Genomic DNA, 18218 nt, shown 5'->3' on the forward strand with positions numbered 1-18218 from the left:
ACGGAGTAACACAATACTTTGGTCAACTTTTGAGGAACCTTTGCCTGGGTGTTGGCGTTTTGTGCAGCTGGATTGCGACAAACTGGCCACGTTTAGCTCCATCTGACCCAGCTAAAACATTAACATGCCGCCTCCATGTGAACGCATCAATAATTTAACAGTCTGGAAGCAGCTTTTGTTCAGTATGATCATCTGAAGATGTGGTGAAATGCGTCCAGCTCAAGTGCATGTCGAGTCTTGTATTGATTTTAAAATATTCCATCTAAAGCATGCTCATATTTGATTGGCCTAAGTCGATAAACAAATAAACTGCAGTTCCTCGTACAGCCACACGAGGCTCCAAAACCGAGTCAATCCTCATGTTAAAATGCGCAATTTTACCGAGGAAATGCACGTGTTTCCAGCTGGATACAACAACAGTTTTGGTCTCTGTAGCTTGTTATGTTAGCTTATATTTTGGATTTCACGTTGAAGATGCTGATGTTTAAGAGGATAGAAAATGCAGCTTGGTAGCGTTTGCTGTATCTGAGGTTAACCAATCAGCTTTGAGATCAGATGTTTTTCAGTCCTGCTTAGAGATATCCACCCAAGAGAAAGCCCTAAAAGAGGTGGTTCTTACAGTCAGAACATGCATAAAGGTGCAGGTCGCCCTAAAACGCCCCTGCAGTGGAAAACAGCCCAATAACGTCACAGAGGCATCGTCCATATTTCTATAAAATTGGTGGTTGTGGCCAACATGAGTCAAGTTTTTTGTGTCCTTTGCTCTGCTACTCCCACAACACATCCTTACTTCAAACTTTTACCATGATGTGCTGCTCCCTCAAGTTTCATTTCACCTTTAACTGAATGTCTCAGAGCTGCAATCTGTCTCAGAAAAGCAGAACTGACCCACGACAGGATCGAGTATTTTTACCCTCTCGAACTGCTGCTCTCACTTCAGCAACGGATCTAAATACTTCTTCAGCCGCTGCACACATACTACCGCGACCGCTAGCATCCTTTTTCCACCGCAGTTCAAAGGTGCTGACACTCACGCGTCCCCCTCCAATCGCACAATGCGCACAAACCAAGCATCCCTTTACCTCGGACCACCCCGCACCCCATCACCAATCCATATCAACCCGCCGGCCCTGCAGCCGCTGTCCCAGCACCGTCCTGTCTCCTTCCCCCCTCCTCCCTGTGGAATGCTAACCTAGCCTTAGTGTGTGTGTGTGTGTGAGTGTGTGTGTGTGACAGTGGTGGAGCCAGGCTGGCTGTGTGGGCGGCCGAGTGTTTCCAAACAGTGGAATCTGTCACTGACACCCCTGGCAGAGCAATAAGCAGCGCCTTAATGAGCTCAGCAGATCACTCAGCACACACAGGGCCGACACACACACACATGCACAACTTATATGCATGGATTTAACAAACACCCCATCCAATATACACACACACACACATATATAATATACACAATTATGACCGTGAGAATGCATGAACATAACATGCGAACCCATTCATTACTGATGCAATTGCAGTTGTAAACCAATGCACACATATATATACACACACACACACCCCAATGCTCTCATTACACACTTTAAATGGAAGAAGCCGAGCACTGTTTCTCACCACCTCTGGTCCAACCCTGTTTGTCGCAGTGCAGGCATCAATCGCCGCTGATCGAATTAAAAAACACGACAACCGCCTTCCATATTTCTTGATTACGTGTACGCGTTAATGCTGACTCAGTCACCCATTAGTCTTTTTACTCAAACGGGACAATGGTGTCTAATTGTGACCACCTGCTTGAAAAATCAAATCATGCTCGCTCCGTATTCAGATCTCCCCCCCCCCCACCACCACCAGGCAGCTGCGCTTATGACAAACACAATTACCCCCCCCTCTGCACGACATTTCGCTCATATAATCAGACATCATGAATCTTTCGGAGTTTTATGATGACGAATTGGGAGTCGGTGGGGCGGCTGCCAGCGTTACGGGAGGCATCTGATAACGAGAGCGTGTCGGTTTTTCATCCTCCATGCCAGATTTCTGAAACGATCCCCCCCCCCTTAAAAAAAACTGACAGTAACAACTCATCCCTGCGAGTTTATCTGGAAGTTGCCCCCTCCTCTCGCTCCTTCGCTCAAACTAATTTTCTCACATGGTCGGTGTCATTGTTCATTTGGGACATTAGTGACAGTGAATGTGGGGCAAAGTGGCAGCGATGGCCCCGGCTCTAAGTCAGCGCCGTCCTTTTCTTTCCCCTCTTTAACTGAGCGCTCCTGTCACCGGGACCCTTTTAATTCCCCCTTTCACCCCTCCGGTGCCCGCCCCCCTCTCGCACTGGTCCTATTGGGGAGCAGACAATAGAGGGATGCCCCCCCCTCCCTTCCTATTCCTTCCCCTGCCTCTTCATCCCCCTCCTCCTCCTCATCTCCCTCGGCCCTCGCAGGCGTCCTGCCTGGTTGAGGCTATGGGCTCCAGGCTGCAGTTTGTCACAGCCATTCAGCTGAGACTGATTGTGATTGCGGCAGATGGGCCGGAGTCACTCGGCCCAGGCAAGCACTACTTCTCCCTTCTTTCCCAGCCTCTTTTTTTTATTTTTTTCCCTCCTCTCTGGCCTTCACTTTCTGTCCTGCGCCGCCTTGATCTTGATCTCTTCCTCGCTTGTTGTTCCCGTCTGTCTTTTGTCAGCACCTTCTCTTTGTGTTGTGTTGTTTTCCACACAGGGGCCTCCCTTGTCAGATCATTTAACACACCTCTCTGACGCTGGAATTCAGCAGCTTTTTTTTCCCCCCCGCGATCCGTCAATTATGTCCACCCGGGCAGGTGTGCGGGGTGTTTGATAAAAAACTTTCTCAGGTGGTCGTCCCTACCTTCCTCTTCACCTCATCACAAGCCAGCTTGTCGGAGTTAAACACCCCCCACCCTCAGCAGTGTTGTCACCCCCCCATCCCTTCAAAAAAAACTCCTCCTTCCCTCGCTTCTCCTCCCCTGAGGAAACAGCCACCTTCAGAGAGGCAGCGTAGAAGCCGTCTCTCTCTCTTCTCCCCCCTCCTCTCCTGAACACATGTTAAACGTCCTGTAAGCCCGAGGAGGAGGGAGGCAGTCGGAGAGGGAGCGGAGGCAGACTGAGGAGAGGAATATTCTGAGGAAAGATAAAGCCTGGGAGGCGGGGTGGGCGGGGAGGAGGCACATAACGCTGTGTGTGAAGAGGAGCCTCGGAGCGTCAGTGAGCGAGAGCACAGCGCAAGAGAGGGGAGAGTGTATGTGAGCAGGAAGGGGAAAGGCAGGAGAGTCGGTTACCAGATTGAGACGGACAGGGGAGTGGGAGAGAGGCGAGGATTTTCGAGGGCTTGAGGGAAACACAGAAAAGAGAGAGAGAGGGAGAGAGAATAGGGGAGGAGAGGCAGTTTGGTCTCAGTCAAGTGGAGAGGCAGGCAGTGGAGGGAGGGAGCAGTGTGGAGCCGGCAGTGCTGCATTGTGGATGTAAACTTTATCATCTGCGGGATCAGCGGGTAGCAGCAGGAGGAAAAGCGTGCCGGTGGATTTACCATGAGTGTCCTCTGAATGCACCAGGATGCTGCATCTCCACCAGGGTAAGGAGAAGAAGACATGACATGCAGGATTTTGCCTTCATGTTGATTGATTTAGGAGATTCATGTGTCTAGCATCCTCTTCCCCCTCCTTTCAGCTGTCTTTACTTTGTTCCCTAATAACCCCCGCAGGAGGCAGCATTTTTTATTTTTTTTGTACACATGTGCAAGGGATGATCTGTGATTTTTGCCGATTAGCCATTTGGGAGGAATCGCGTGTCCTGTTGCTAGTGGCAACAGCATGGGGCCGGGCTTTGCTGCGTACAGCACTTTTGTTTCTGATTGATAACAGAAGGAAACAGATAGCCGCCGTTTAAGCAGGAGGTAAAACAATCCAGCGTTGCGGAGGATTTGTATGCGCAGGAATGCATGTCTCCCCTCCCTCTACTCCTTTTCTTTCCTCATAGTCTCTCCCTCTCTCTCTCTCTCTCTCTCTCAGGCAGATTAAGATTTTCTATCCGGCCCACTAATCCCACGCTGAAATGACTGGTGTTATACTGGGTGTGGATGCAGCTAAGTGGTGGAGAATATGGATTATAAGGATGGCAGCCTCTGTGTTATCATCCGGCTTCTTGGTAGAGTCAAAGTCACGGCAGGTCAGGGGTCTCCCAACATAGTCAGCCATATTTACAGTAGACCAAAAGAGGCCAGGATGCTCGCAACCAACACGCCACAGATGCCAAGCGTAGACACCGGTTTTGTATTTTTAGCCGACATTGTTGTCTCTAAAAACAGAACCGCAAGAGAACATAGTAACAAGAGCATGGGAGAGTATGGGAGGTATCACCACTCTCTTGCTGGTGTTGTCAACACGCCAGAGAGAAATGCCACTTGCCATTTGGGTCTTTTCTCTTTTTTTTTAACCCTGGGAACTGGTGTTTCCCATCACAGGGGCAAAAAATAGCATCTGCCATGTAGTGGATGCTTTATGACTGGAAATGCCAATGAATGTAAGCGATCTATGGCAAGGAAAACAAACAGAATCAGTCAAGCAGAAGGGTATACAAAAGTTTTCCAGTGTTATTTACTGGAGCCTGACGTCGTGCCAGGAGCCATGTTTCCAATGTGCAGTCGAAGAAAAGAAAGTTAATCTGAAAGACAACATTCGAAGAAAACTCCTTTTTTTTTTAGGTGGTTTATGACTTTGGGAGATGGAAACACCTTCTAGAAGTTTTCGGACAACATTTAAACTACGTAAACTGGTTCTTTTGTTGTCTTAATCTTAAGAATAAATACGACTTTTGAGATTAAAAATGGTTGTTGAAGACTTCTCTCCATTTATTTTTTTTTAAAGTTTTGTCCTGTACTTTTAACTGATTTTGTTTACTTCCTCAAATTGGTTTATTGCGTGTAACGTAGCTTTTAGCGCCATTTTCTGACCAGTTTTTTCAATCTAGGCTGTTTACTCCACAGCAGTGAATGGAAACAAGCCAAATATTCTTTTAGTTTTTCTGCAACTTATCAAAAGGTTGTTTCAAATTTGGTTGACAAGAAATTTGTTTTTTGGGTTGACCTGTAACCCAAAATGTCTTATAGTTGCACTCCTAGTGGTTCGATTCTCACGTCAGGCCGTTAACTAAGTATTTAATAGACTGCAATTTACTTTCCTGACCTCACATTTGTTCCAGATTCTGGCCTTACAGACGTAGTAATCTGCAATCTATCCAAGTATTCGTAATCTGTACCACAGAGACTTCAGTCTTAGTGACTCATTCCAGTACAGCCCAGCCTCCAAGAGCAGACATCTATGAAATATTTATTGGAATTTTTATGCTTTTGCATTGCATGTACAGTAGCACTACTTACCAAAGGTTACAGTGCAGCTGTTTGGTCCAGTTCCTATTTAGACAGTGTCCATTTAAAGCCTTTATTGGGAGCAGAGCAGCAGATATCATCCCACCGCCAGGGCAGATGTGTTGCTGCGCTGGGCAGTTTGAGCCTGCTGCCCTCTGAAACCTACCTGGGGATTACTGGATAAGAGGATTGCCAAGTGGAGGGATTTGATTTTATAGAATTAAAACTGTAATTCTCTCCATCCCGGCCGCGCCACAGTGCAACCATTTCTCCACATTATTATTTTTTTCCCCCTGCTGCCATGTTCTTGTTTGACCAACAATCTCCATTACTACATCATGCGTCCTACATTTAGGCATTTAAAAGTCACGAGAGAGTCGCGTTCGGTGCGTGTTTGGGCAGAACTTGGCGGAACGCGGCCTACATGTTACTGTAAGTTGCGTGATTCCCTGTGTGGAGACGGCTGCAAAAAGTAGAACAGAAAGCGAGTTGTGCAGTGTTTGGGAGGCCGACTGATGTGCCAGTTGGCATTACTTGAGTGTTGATCATTACCCAAAACACCAGCGCAGAAAAGAATCGGAATCGAGACCACTCCAGCAGGCACATGTGTGCTTTTGTGTTTTCTTCCACCCCTCTAACTCTTGTCCGTCACTTCGCCTCTCACTCCTCTACATCCGATTTTCCCAACTTTTTCCCTCCCTCCCCGTTCGTCTCCTCCCCGTATGTGGCGCTCTGTATTTGGTGACCCTCAGCTAGCATATTGGGTCCAGGTCAAACAGAATTACTGAGGAATGTTCCCCTGTTCAATGGCTGGCCCAGTGGGCCTCAGCATGGGAGCACTTCCCCTTCATTGACAGCCAGAGGACTTTCATTTTAGAGAAGAGGAGGGAGGGGGGGCTCGTTCCAGACAACTTTCCCATATAATTCCCACTGTCTTTGCAGCGTTCATCGGCACTGTGGAGCCGTAAGCCAGTTTAATGATGTGTACGTGTGAGGCACATCTCAGGATCTCGCCAGCCTGAGCCTCGTTGAGACGCTCTGCTTCTGTGACTGCAGGCCATCCAGCTCAATTAAGGGTGCTTTGAATGCATTCCTCCCTTTAGCCTGCTCTACATTTATCTTCCCCCCACGAACAGCACGTGGGAACTCTAAAAACAGTCCGAGTCCTGCAGAGCTCTCTGGGGCTGGTATGAACCTGTTTTTTTGCAAATACAGCAGCATCTGAAAAAAAAAAAAAAAGCAAACAAAATAGCTCAATAAAGAATTCTGACATTTTGCCAGGCAGCGATTTTTTTTTTTTTTTTTTCATGCAAACAGCCAGAACACATTTAATTCCAGCTGCAGCCTCATGCTTTGTGTTTCCCTGACTGTTAACAAGTTGGAAATGCAGGAAAAACTGGACTATCAGATGTCTTTTCTCGGTGTCTCCTGTTGGCTCGAGTTAGAGTAATGTCACTCAGGAAAAATATAAAGTTTAATGGTCCGACACAATTTATAACCAATAAAAGGCTTTTATTTGGGAGCTATCAATGGCTTATTGCATGCACTGACTGTTTTGCCTGGAGACAAAGCATTGCCCAGACACCCTCGCTGACTGTTAAGTGATGTCATTAGAGCCGCTGCATTTTTGTGGTTTTCGAAAACGGATGAACTTGCTTCATGCGAGTTCACAAAGGTGGCAAGACTCGTGGGCTGTTTTTGCAGTTAAGTGCATTTAAACTGCCTGTTTTCCAGTCAGAAGCGGCATAAAATATTGTCTCTTTTTATATTGTCGGTCTGAGTGTCTTGGCTCGCAAACATAAACTTTTGTTTTCCCTTTTATAAAAGCTTTTATTGATATGTCTGGTGTTTCAGTTCTTCACAAAAAACAAAATCCCTGAATTGGATTTGTTTTTTTTTTAGGTCATAGTCCTGCACGCCAGCAGTTTACAAGATAATATGGTGTTGTCCTTGTTGCACAGACTCCCAGCTGACACACTTTTTTTTGCATGCATCTCGCATGTTTTTAGATCAAAGCGAACAAAACCCACTTTGCGAGCGCTCCCCCTTGTTTCATATTTCTTTCCCTTGTCACGCCGATGCTTTCAGCGGGAGCGAGCCGTTTATGAGGTCGGAAAAGGGGTCAGTGTCGTATTTGAGGTTGCGCGGGGCGGGGAATGTCAACAAACTTCAGCTCCCCACTATCTTGGCTGTAAATCACCGGATAATAGCGGGAGAAACATGCAGGGCCACATCCAGCGGCTGGAGGTGTTGGCGCAGCTGGAAAGGAAATGGATAGAGGCTGCTGGAGAAGCTCACCTTTATGCTGTAAAACTCTTTTTCCAAACACCTCTCTTGTTGTGTTTAAGTTCTCTTTAGCCATTTGGTGACAAGTCTTTGCTCAGAGTGAATTACAGCGAGCGCAGTAACTTTTAACTGCTTGATTGCGAGCATGCCAGAGCACCAGAATGCTATGGCAATATTCAGCTGAAAGAACATGGAAGAGAGAGAATAACTCAGATGATGTCTTCTCCTTTATCTCTATTTATCTCTCAATTTGCACCCAAGTTTGGAAGTGTAAAGCAAACTAAATTAAGCGAGCTGCTGACTTCTGAGCAGGAATTACCTGCAGGACAAACACCGAGTCGATGCAACAGCTGCACACTGGGGCGGGTAGGTGGCGGACCCTTGGCTCGAGTGCTTCTGTTTACTGTACCTTTGTCTGCATTGTATGTGAAGCGGCCATTTGTCTGCCTCTGTAAAGGACTACTGTTTGCCTGCCTCTCTGAAAACGATGTGTTGACAGCCGCTGTAAAATACCCCCGTAGCCTTTGCACAGTCTCCACGAGTCAGCAGAACCTTCTAGTGTTACAGTACAGTAGTAAATGTGAGTCCCTGTTCTGCAATTACTTCAATGCAGGCCAGCCGGGGTGTGAAGTACAGAACAATGGATGAAACGTGTGACTTACATATGGTATGTGGGGGCCTTTTTTACTATGAAACATGCCCAGGCTGCTAAATTAGTATTTTATTCTGTTAACCTGCAGTAGAGATAGAACTTACTTCATGTTTTCTGCATTTTCATCACTAATAATTGAATCTGATCTGAAATCTCTTTCTTGGCTGAGTGGAAAAGTTTGCTGGAGGAGGATTTATTATGATTTTAATAGCAATTTGAGTGAAAACAAGTCCCAGAGAAGCTACTTCATTTGGGGCTGCAACGTGCCCCCAAACCAAAAGTAGCAATCTGTCATTTTCCAGCAGAGCTCAGACCTCAAACTTAAAGGTCTCATCCCAACCACTTCACACTTGGCTGTGAAGCGCCTCAGTGTGTGCTGAAGGTTACGGTTTGATGAAGCCAACAGAACCGCATCATCTGCAAAGATGCGACTCTGAGGTTCCCAAACCGGACACCTTGTCCACACTTGCTGCACCTTAAGGTCCGATCAGTGACAGGATCGGAGACAACCGTGGCAGTTTGATGGTGAAATAAAGCGTGCGATGGACAGGTGGTGACAGCAGTAACTGGTGGGGTTGTGGTGGTGATGAGGAAGTTGAGCCCGAAGGTCTACTTTCCAACCCTCACCGACGGTCATGAGTTTAGAATGAGGTTGTGGAAACAAGCGGCTGAAATGAGTTTCCTCTGTAAAGTGGCTGGACTTCGCCTTAGAGATAGCGTGAGGAGCTTGGACATCCGTTGGTGCATCTGATTAGGATGCCTCCAGAGTGCCTGGGCGAGGTTTTCCGGGTACGTCCAACTGGGAGGAGACGATGGGGCAAAATTAGATCTCATCGGAAGGATTACATCTCTCATTTGGTCTTGGAATGCTTTGAGATCCCCCAGGAGAAGCTAGAAAAGGTTGCTGGGGAGAAAAACATCTGGAATCCTCTGCTTAGCCTGCTGCCACTGTCTGGATAAGCAAAAGAAAATTAATGGATGAGCGGAATATGAGTTAAAACCTTGGGGGGGTTTGGAGCCATTTAGCATGAAGACCACCAGTGAGTTCAGATCAGTAAAGGCTTGAACATGCTTCTATATGAAAACAAAGATGTATGAATGGCGCCTTTTTTCCCCCCTTAATCAAACTACAACAGTAAATTTGCAAGATCTTTTCCAGAGTTCTGTTTCCAACCTGTCTCCTCGCACCAAGCTGAATTAATTAGTCAGCGTCTTAGACATGCACGGACGCACAACTCATCATTTAGTTTTTGGAAAGTATGCGCACCAGCTCCTCTGCAAACTGTAAATACCCAGACAAAGGCGTCAGTATGCTTCAAAAGAAGTACTTATTAGATCATCAAACCCTGTCTGCAGCCTCCTCCTGCCACATGCTGAATGGCAGCGCGGGATGAGGAGGAACTGCGCGACTCTCCGAATGCAGGAATCGCACCAAACCTTCCAAATGAGCAGGTGTGTGGAAGTGGAATCCGTTTTATGCAGAGTGCAACAGCCTAATTGCTTTTGCGGAGAGACGTTCCCACTTGTGCACATCATTTCATCTCGCCTCTGTCTATGATAGCAGGCTTTTCTCGCTGCCTTTAAGCGTGGCGTCTTGGCAGCGACTCAAACATTTTCGCCTTTAGACACGGTTTGGCGTCGCAGCTTCTGAACTCTCAAGCGTACGGCCTTCTGCGTAGATCTGCAGAAGCGTACGTCCAAGAGTTCCCAGACAAACAGCTTATGTTGTCCACAGGCACCTCACAAAACACAGGTAAACTCCTAAATCATGAGGTAATTGCAGTTCAGTTTGAAAGGTGCATTACTTAAGCTCAATTATGTGTGAGACTGCGTGACACAAGCTGAACAACCGTGAGCGGGGAAACTTAAGCAAACACGAGATTACTACCTGTTGGAATGTGAGTGTGTGGCGGGGAATGCTTTTTGATAAGCTTGATTTCAAAACAAGCTTGGGGTCGGGGTTTCATAGCTTCCTCTATCTGTTCCTTCCATATCTGTGTTTGTTAAGGTCCAGCGACATTCATCTCTCTTTTATGATTTGGACATAAAAGATTCAAAGTCGTACGAGTGTGCATGCACATCTCTGCATATCTTTGCCGGTGTGTTTGTACATGTGTGCTCATCCATGTGTCGAAGAGTTCCCCCTCGTGTGATCGCGTCTAGCTTCGTGAGCTGGTGAGTAAGCCCTCTCAACAGACAAGACAGGCGGGCGGGCGGGCGCTGCGGCCATTTTTAAAGCACATCTGCTCATCCGCAATGTTTCGTTTCGTCTGGACAGGAATGCGTCTGTGGCTTGGAAACAATTGAGGTCAGGCCCTGCTCGGAGAATAAGAAAACATTTAGGGAGACAGACAGTCAGGCAGGGGTAATCCACGCTTGGCGAGCGCATTCCTCGGAGCTCAGGAGGAGTCTCGGAGGATTCCTCATGTCTGATTTTTTTTGCTGCTTCAGAAGTTCGGGAGATGCGGCGCACTCATTTGATCCCGTCTTGGCCGTCTTAAATCATCGCTCTGTTTTCCTGGATAATTCTCCAAAGTCGTTTACACGTGCAACGACAAATGTAATTGACGCAGCACAGATTGCGTCCATCAATCACGATCATGTCAATCCTTACTGTCGAAGAACTTAAACGGCGCTTTCATGTCATGCCAGCATAATGAAGCTAGCAAACCGCCGAGACTCCTCTAAAGCACTGAGGGCGAGATGTTATCACGGAGGGGGGAAGCGTAAACAACTCCCGGCGCTCGACATGTTGTTGACTTTGGAGAAATCTTGCTAATCGAACATCACCTCAACCCGTTTAGCCGCATTGCTCGGTGGTGCGCACGTGTCCAAACAAAGTCCAATGCTTCTCCTGAAATTAAAAGTGAGCGTGACTAAGGGTTAGAATATGTGTGGGTGTTCAGATAAAACCACATTGTTGGTGTTTGTCACGCACGCCGGCGTCCAAATCCACTGAAGAAGGGCAGCTTTTTTTCTTTGAAATCGTTACATCATACGTGGCCATATTTTGCATTTGGATGACGTGCATGTAAATGTGATTAGACATACATTTGCCGTCATGGTAGACAAACATTTCAAGAGCTATAGAGAGGAATATGTTACTAATTAGGGATGCCCCCTTTTCATAAAGACATTATTGGGCCACATGGCAGCCCTCAAAAGGCGTGTGTTCTTTGTGTGCTCGCAGCAGAACCTCATCACATTTCACCTCGTCAATAATTGATGGTCTGCCGTGGTGAGGTAAGGCTCATTGTGCCTGGCTGGCTGGCTGGGTGGTTGGGTGTGTGAGGTGCTGACATGTGGCTCCTGTTTTTCCCGCTGCCCCTCGCTGCAGACGGGGTCCGCGGAGGGAGCCGGGGGGTCAGGAACCAGCTGTGGGCGAGGCGGTGGGAACAGGCGCGGGTCAGGCCGCTGCTCGGCGTCCGGGGTGATTGATTGGAGCTGCCTAATGCATCGGGACCGATTGAACGGTCACAGATGTGTGCGAGCCCCACCCCTCCAAAAAAAGGGACCAGATGAAAGTGTTTACATCAAGGGCTGAGGCTGATGCCATCTCGGTATTTAGTGCGCGAACACAGGCTTTGATCATCTGTTGCATTTGTTAAAACGGGGATTAGACGAACAGAATGAGGACGAAAACATGCATCTCATCACCAAGGTGTAAAAATACATTTTCAGAGCACACCCTGTCTTGACTTCAACCTCTCTGGCAGTCTGTTTTCCTGTCAGCCTGGGTTGGATGTTATAACTTATCAAACGCCTCGGTAAGCTCATTGTCCCCTCGCCGGGCTGGGGTTTGAAATTTTGGATCGGCGCAGAAGGTTACATAACGCTGCCGTAGGAGGATTAAGGATGGGAATGACCGGTCCGGAGCCCGGGACCAAACCGTAGCCAGAATCCCCCTCTGAACGGGATGTGGGCCATGGGGGATTGCGTGCATGTCAGGGCTCTTAACTCAGCAGGAGTGCAGATGCTAATACATAAATGCATGGCAGCCCTGCTCTCATCCAAACATTTCTGCATCCCCCCGGCCACTCTGTTGTGGCTCAGAACGATTGAAATGTTTAGCTGCCTGCAAGCCTCAGTGACAATAACTGGAAAGATGGTTTATATTTATGCATCTTTTATGCATCGAGATGTGCACGTTTGTGTCATCCGCAGGGAGGAAAGGGCGGTGTTTAATCTGTTAACGTCTTCCTATACAGAAGGGAGATTATGTACACTTAATGATAAGATGGTGTACATTACTGCGAGGGATACAGGAAACCAAAGCGCAAGAGACAGCACTTTTTATCTCTTTCATTATGTGCTCAACAGCAAACAATGTACAATGGATTAAAGCACCTGTATGGAGGAGTCGTGATAGCGGCGATGAAAACACAGTTTGCCTCCCACAATGAGGTTCAAAGCACATGGGTCTGACATGTCAGCTCAAGTTGGGCAAACGCTCCCGCCGTGATTGATCCTCCCTGAGCCCTGACAGATCGTGTCTTTGCATGAATCCGCGAAAAGGAGGCGGCACGTTGTCTCCACGTGAGGAGGAGCGGCGTACGAGGTAGGGTTTTTACGGGCCGTCTGAAGGCGAAGAGGAAACAGGGTCGATCTGCTGCGAACGCGACCGAGGCGGGTATTGTGATCGCTCCGTTCTGCGCCGTCTGCCTTATCTCAAAGAGAGCAAAGTGGGGCGTTTGATGCCGCCTGAAAGGAAGGGAAGTGATCTCCGAGGTGTGTGTGGGTGGACAGCAGATGGTGCGTATGAGGAGGCAGGTGTACAAACTTGTTGTGTGCTCATGCATACCATCGCTGATGCAACGTACAGTAGAAGTTGTTGAATTTAAGGCTCAATTAGTGCATTTAACCTTAAATTCCAGCTACAAACTTGAATAGAATTAAAGTTAAATTAACCCCTGATCCCTGTTTTTACATTGAGATCACTATTTTTAGCTTTTGGAGCGCTGGTTTCATACAGAGCATTTGCTTGTCTGCAGATGCCCTTAAGACCAAGGTCTCTCGCTGTCTACCTCCTGCTGCATTCTGATGCACAAAAACAACACCATGAACTCCACTGCGCTTGTTGCATTTAAGGCTGTCAGCTGGTTTTGGCTCGCCGCAGCGAAACACGGCAGGATTCCCCTCCTCCGGCGAGGCCTCCCGAGCTATCAGGTGATTCCAGGTCACTGGGAACTGCTGGAGGTCCACGTCGGCGCTGCTCGCGATTGGCTGCTGGAACTTACTCAGCCAAGCTCTTCTAATGGGGCTCAGAGAGGAAGAAAAACAGGAGAGGGAATGTACACATGGTCAGCTGTCAGCTTGGGCTTTCATCACATGCTCGGATGTACGGGACGAATGCATCAAGTGTGAAATATACACAGTGAGCGCCACATGCAGAGCACTGAGTACATGGTGGAAAGGTTTACTCCTCATTTAACCTTCTTAACCCTAAAACTTACACTTTTATGAAAGGCGTGCTATCTTTAATAAAATCTATAAAATTGCATTATTAACTGTAAAAACAGAATGTATTGCTGGATTTTTAACTTTCTGGTGGTTGTTGAGCTGCTCATCTGTCACAAATCGAAGCTTAAAATCATATTTGATCAAAATCGCTTTAATTTCAATGAGAAATTTGCTTTTTAAAAAAATAAAGCATTTTCATTTATACAGATTCTGTACAAATATAAATTCACAGCACAACCAAGGAGCCATTAGTGACCCGGATGAGACATAGTTGACATGACTGAAATTCAGGAACTTGAACTGAGCTTTATTTTAATGATTTTGCCATTGTAACTTTGTTATTGCACAAAAACATGACTGAGCTTTCTCTACTTCTAGTCATGGTTGTTCTGTTTCTATAAAGAACTTTATATTACAGTGAAAAACGAGCCCACAGTGAGGAAGAATGTGACAGGAGCGAAGAAAACTCCCAGAATCAGAATTCGTTTTATGGCCAAGTACGTTTTTACATATAGGGATTTTGACTTGTTTTGGTGCAGAAGAGTAAACATTGAGAATAAATATAGATATGCCTTTATTAGTCTCACACTGGAGAAATTCAGTGTCAGCAGCAAAAAACACAGAGATACACACATACTAGAAGAACAATGTACATATAAGAAATAGTGCAAACATAGAATATAAGAATGAGGATATAGAGACAAGATAAATATATAAAAGATCTAGAAGATGAGGAATAAAGATACAAATTGTAAATGGACTGCACTTATATAGCGCTTTTCTACCTTAGCGGCACTCAAAGCGCTTTACAATGTTTTGTCATTCACCCATTCACACACCAATGGCGACAGCTGCCATGCAAGGTGCTGCCTGTCATTGGGAGCAACTACTCGTTCAGGGCTGGGAGATCGAACCGCCAACCTTATGATCACAGGACAACCCGCTCTGCCGCAGCCGCCCCAGAATGATTCTTGTTAATTGCAACCTGCGTCTGATCTTTGTAATTTTGTGCATCTTTATGCTCGCAAAGAAAAATCCAGACCGTGCAGGAAACCCGAGCACTCAGACGGCTTCTAAACAAACCCCAGATTTGCCAAACTTTTTGGGAAAGAACCGACCCGCCAGAAGGATTGCATTGGTTTTTATTATGGTTGGATAAACAGTTGGCTGGTCATCTGTCATGTTTCCTGCCCCGTAAAACTTTTGTTATCATAACCATTCGAGACAACAACTAGAAAAATACAAGTTATAATCAACTGGAATTATACTTTAAAATGAGGCGTTCAGGGACCGCGCGCCTGTTTTCTGACCCTGTTGGATGACAATTAAGAGCGTGTGTGTGTTTTAAGGGGGAAATGAAAACAGACCCACCGCGCTATTCGAACATGGATCTCCTTCTACTGGAGATGACTTGAGATAAACTAGCGGCCTTCAGGTTGGACTGGTTGGAGGCCGGTTTACACAGCTGGTAGAAGTTTACCTTGAAAACGTCGAATTCGGAATATGTCAATCCAAACACATGCATAAACACATTCGGCAAGAATGCAGATATTACACAGCTCCACGCCAAGCTGGATGCAAATGTCGCCAGCGAGCGTTTTGCGCTAGAATACTGTTTTGACTACTGCTTGTGCCAATTACTATAATTATGTTTAACACAGAATGTCAAATTGCTCTATATTTGGCGATGATTTTCTCGGGGCGCAGTTGGCTCATGCTCCGTCGCTCCTGGAACATGCCTGTGCATAAGTGGCCTGAAACTTAACCCCTTACAGGGCTGACGCACAGCCATAACACAGACTGGAGGAATGCCAGGCCGGTCCCCCCCGTTTAACAAAACAATATCTGCAGTGAGAAGTTCCAGAGATCTTTTTTTTTTTTCTCTTTCCCTCAAGGTAATGGTGTACAGTATGTGGTAATAGGAAGAGGTAACGTTGTGCAACCGTGTGTGTGTTAGTCAGGTGTGGAGGATGCACTTTTATGAATGGTTTCACACGCACATAAGCAACACCTCGCTGGAAAAACACACCCAAATTTATTTCGCTTCTCAGAACGCACACCAGCAACACACCCAAACACACTCGGGCACCTCGTGGATTCGTCACGCGTGTCTCACAGCGCCAAGCCCTCAATCAGGCCGGTGCCACTGGAGGGAACGCAGCATCGGGGGGAATGACTTCCAGCTCGTAGCTCAGACGGCCGATTCAGCTGTCTCTTAATCACCAAAGGGGGGGGTTTTCCCCAACAGGTAAGCCGCTCGGAAAACAATGATGTCTTGTCAAAGGCGGCGAGGAGATGTTAGTCATTTTTGGGGGCTTTGGGTGTCTGCACCGCTGGAGAAATGTGAAAAATGTGCAGGTGATTGCGATTACTTGCGGTTGTCTGCTGTGTAAACTTCTTTATTATGTCCCTCGGCCCCATATTAGGTGGTTTCCAGTCAAAAGACAATGCTTTAAAAGAAGCCTGCTTTTATTTCTCCTGTGATTTTTGTATTTTTTTTGTGGGGGGAGGAATGAAAAAAACCCTCCCGTGGCATTGTTGTATCATGTGCCTCTTGTGTGTGTTATTTTTAGAGCATCGTATTTACAGTATTTGACAAAAAGAATCAATGAATGGACTCAAACAGCCAAGAGGTTTGTTGTTTTCCCCAGAAATACTTGTACAACGATAAGCTCCCAGCAAACACATGCAGCCTGGGTTTGTCCTGGAGCACTGCTTCGGCGTTGTTGTGATGCCTCAGGAGGGACTGGGAAACAAGGTTCTTTATTATCCGTGCTAGTGTGCCAAGATTTATCCCATTAAAGTCTGGAATGCCCTCACGTGGGAAAACGGATTGGACGCGCACAGGCAGTTTGTGTGTCGAGTTTGTGTGTGTCTGCGTGGAAGGTCTGGCGCGAGGATGCCCTGCTTTTTGTTTCCTCTGAGCTATTTTCGTCTGGACAGAACTGCGAGCTCTGTTTTTGTTCGCGGACGACCTCGTCTCCTCCGTGTGTGTGTGATTTGCTGGCAGGCCTGTGATGGATGGAAGTGTTGGTTTCTTATATCCTGAGCTGATGACAGCGTCTGGTGATTAATGTCAAGGTTGGAGCATGAGTGGAATTCAGATTACCTGTTGATTTGGACGCTTTTTCAGGACTCACACCTTGCCCGACTGCGATCCCACGTTGACTTATTTTCTTCCTCTCCTCTGTGTTTTGTTCAGGGAAAAGCTGGCTGTGGCTCGCCTGCAGAGGGAAGTCGCACGGAGCAAGAGCGAAGGAACAATGGTAAAGTACAGTGGAACCGCTCGCCCCTGTAATCTGAGCAAAAAAGCCACGGTGCACCCGCTTCCACATACCCACGCACCGAAGCCAATTTGAAGGGTCTTAACACTTTATCAGAGAGGACAAGTCTGGAGAAATGTGTGCACAAGCTGCTATTTTTCAGCTGTAGCACGAAATGCATGATAGAGAAGAATCCAAGCACTGTTGAGATTTCTTGCAGATACTCATTTGCATGGTCCAAAGCTTTCCTGCAAACCGATGCTGTGAACTTGTGAAAGCATGCAAAAGAGTTCAGGAGGAGGCATATGTGGCCATAGGTGCATATCTTCCCCCCCTCCTCCCCTCTCTGTTTCCATATTCGTACAGTATGTGTGCCTAAGGGAGGTCAGAAAGTGAAAAGTTGAACCATGTGATGAAGCGGCGCTCAGCTGATTGCAGCCTGCGAGCAGACGCTCTAACCACAGGCCCAGCTGTTTGACTGCACCCCAGTGACGCCTCTGATTCTCTTTATGGCAGCAGGCCTAAAGCAACAGCACACAGGGGCTCACAGGTTTTTTCGCACTATTGTGTGTGAGATACTCTATTGATACCCAGAAGGAGGAGAATTTTTTTTTCTTCTCTCCACAGTTGAGGAGGTCAAAGCACGGGGTTGGATACCGAACAGCGCCCCTGAAGCCGGGCAGCGGTTTAGCATATTGCTTAAGGGCACTTCAGCAGATCTTTACAATCATTGAGACCTGAATTTAGCAACAGAAATGCTATGTTTTGAGCCGACTGAATGCTTCCACACTGTGACTATAGACTTGGCTAATTCATTATAACAGGAGATAAGAGCAAACAGAGGTGGACTTTACTTCCATCTCTTGTTTGACCTTTCTTGACCTTAGGAGGTCTGACACACAAACTTTTCTTTGTGACCTCCGAGTGACTCCTTCGTACTGTCGCCCCAATCATGCATCTATACGTGAAACAAAAAGGTTCAGTGTTGAAGATTAGATAAAGTGTAGATTCGTGGAATGCGTTCGTCCTCCAACGAATTGTACCTACAACTGCATGACCGTGCTGTCATGTGTTCAGCACTGTTTCAGGCTAATTGTGTTAGTTGTATAGCACTGCATGTTGACTGCCGGGATGAAATGGGGTCACTTAACCCTGTGAGCCCCAAGCAGTTTCTGAAAAAAA

At 46.8% G+C, this 18218-nt stretch overlaps 1 protein-coding gene across 1 annotated transcript in view; it reads left to right on the plus strand.

The window, feature by feature from the left end:
• The window catches only part of LOC103363021 (nck-associated protein 5), a 149505-nt gene that overhangs the window by 58444 nt on the left and 72843 nt on the right, over nucleotides 1–18218 (plus strand). Inside the window, exon 4 of the mRNA XM_008289596.1 lies at nucleotides 16976–17039. Coding sequence (XP_008287818.1) covers nucleotides 16976–17039 — 64 coding nt within the window. The remainder of the gene's footprint in view (nucleotides 1–16975; nucleotides 17040–18218) is intronic.

Source organism: Stegastes partitus, unplaced genomic scaffold, assembly GCF_000690725.1.
Source record: "Stegastes partitus isolate 25-593 unplaced genomic scaffold, Stegastes_partitus-1.0.2 Scaffold624, whole genome shotgun sequence".
In the NCBI taxonomy this organism is placed as follows: Eukaryota; Metazoa; Chordata; class Actinopteri; family Pomacentridae; genus Stegastes; species Stegastes partitus.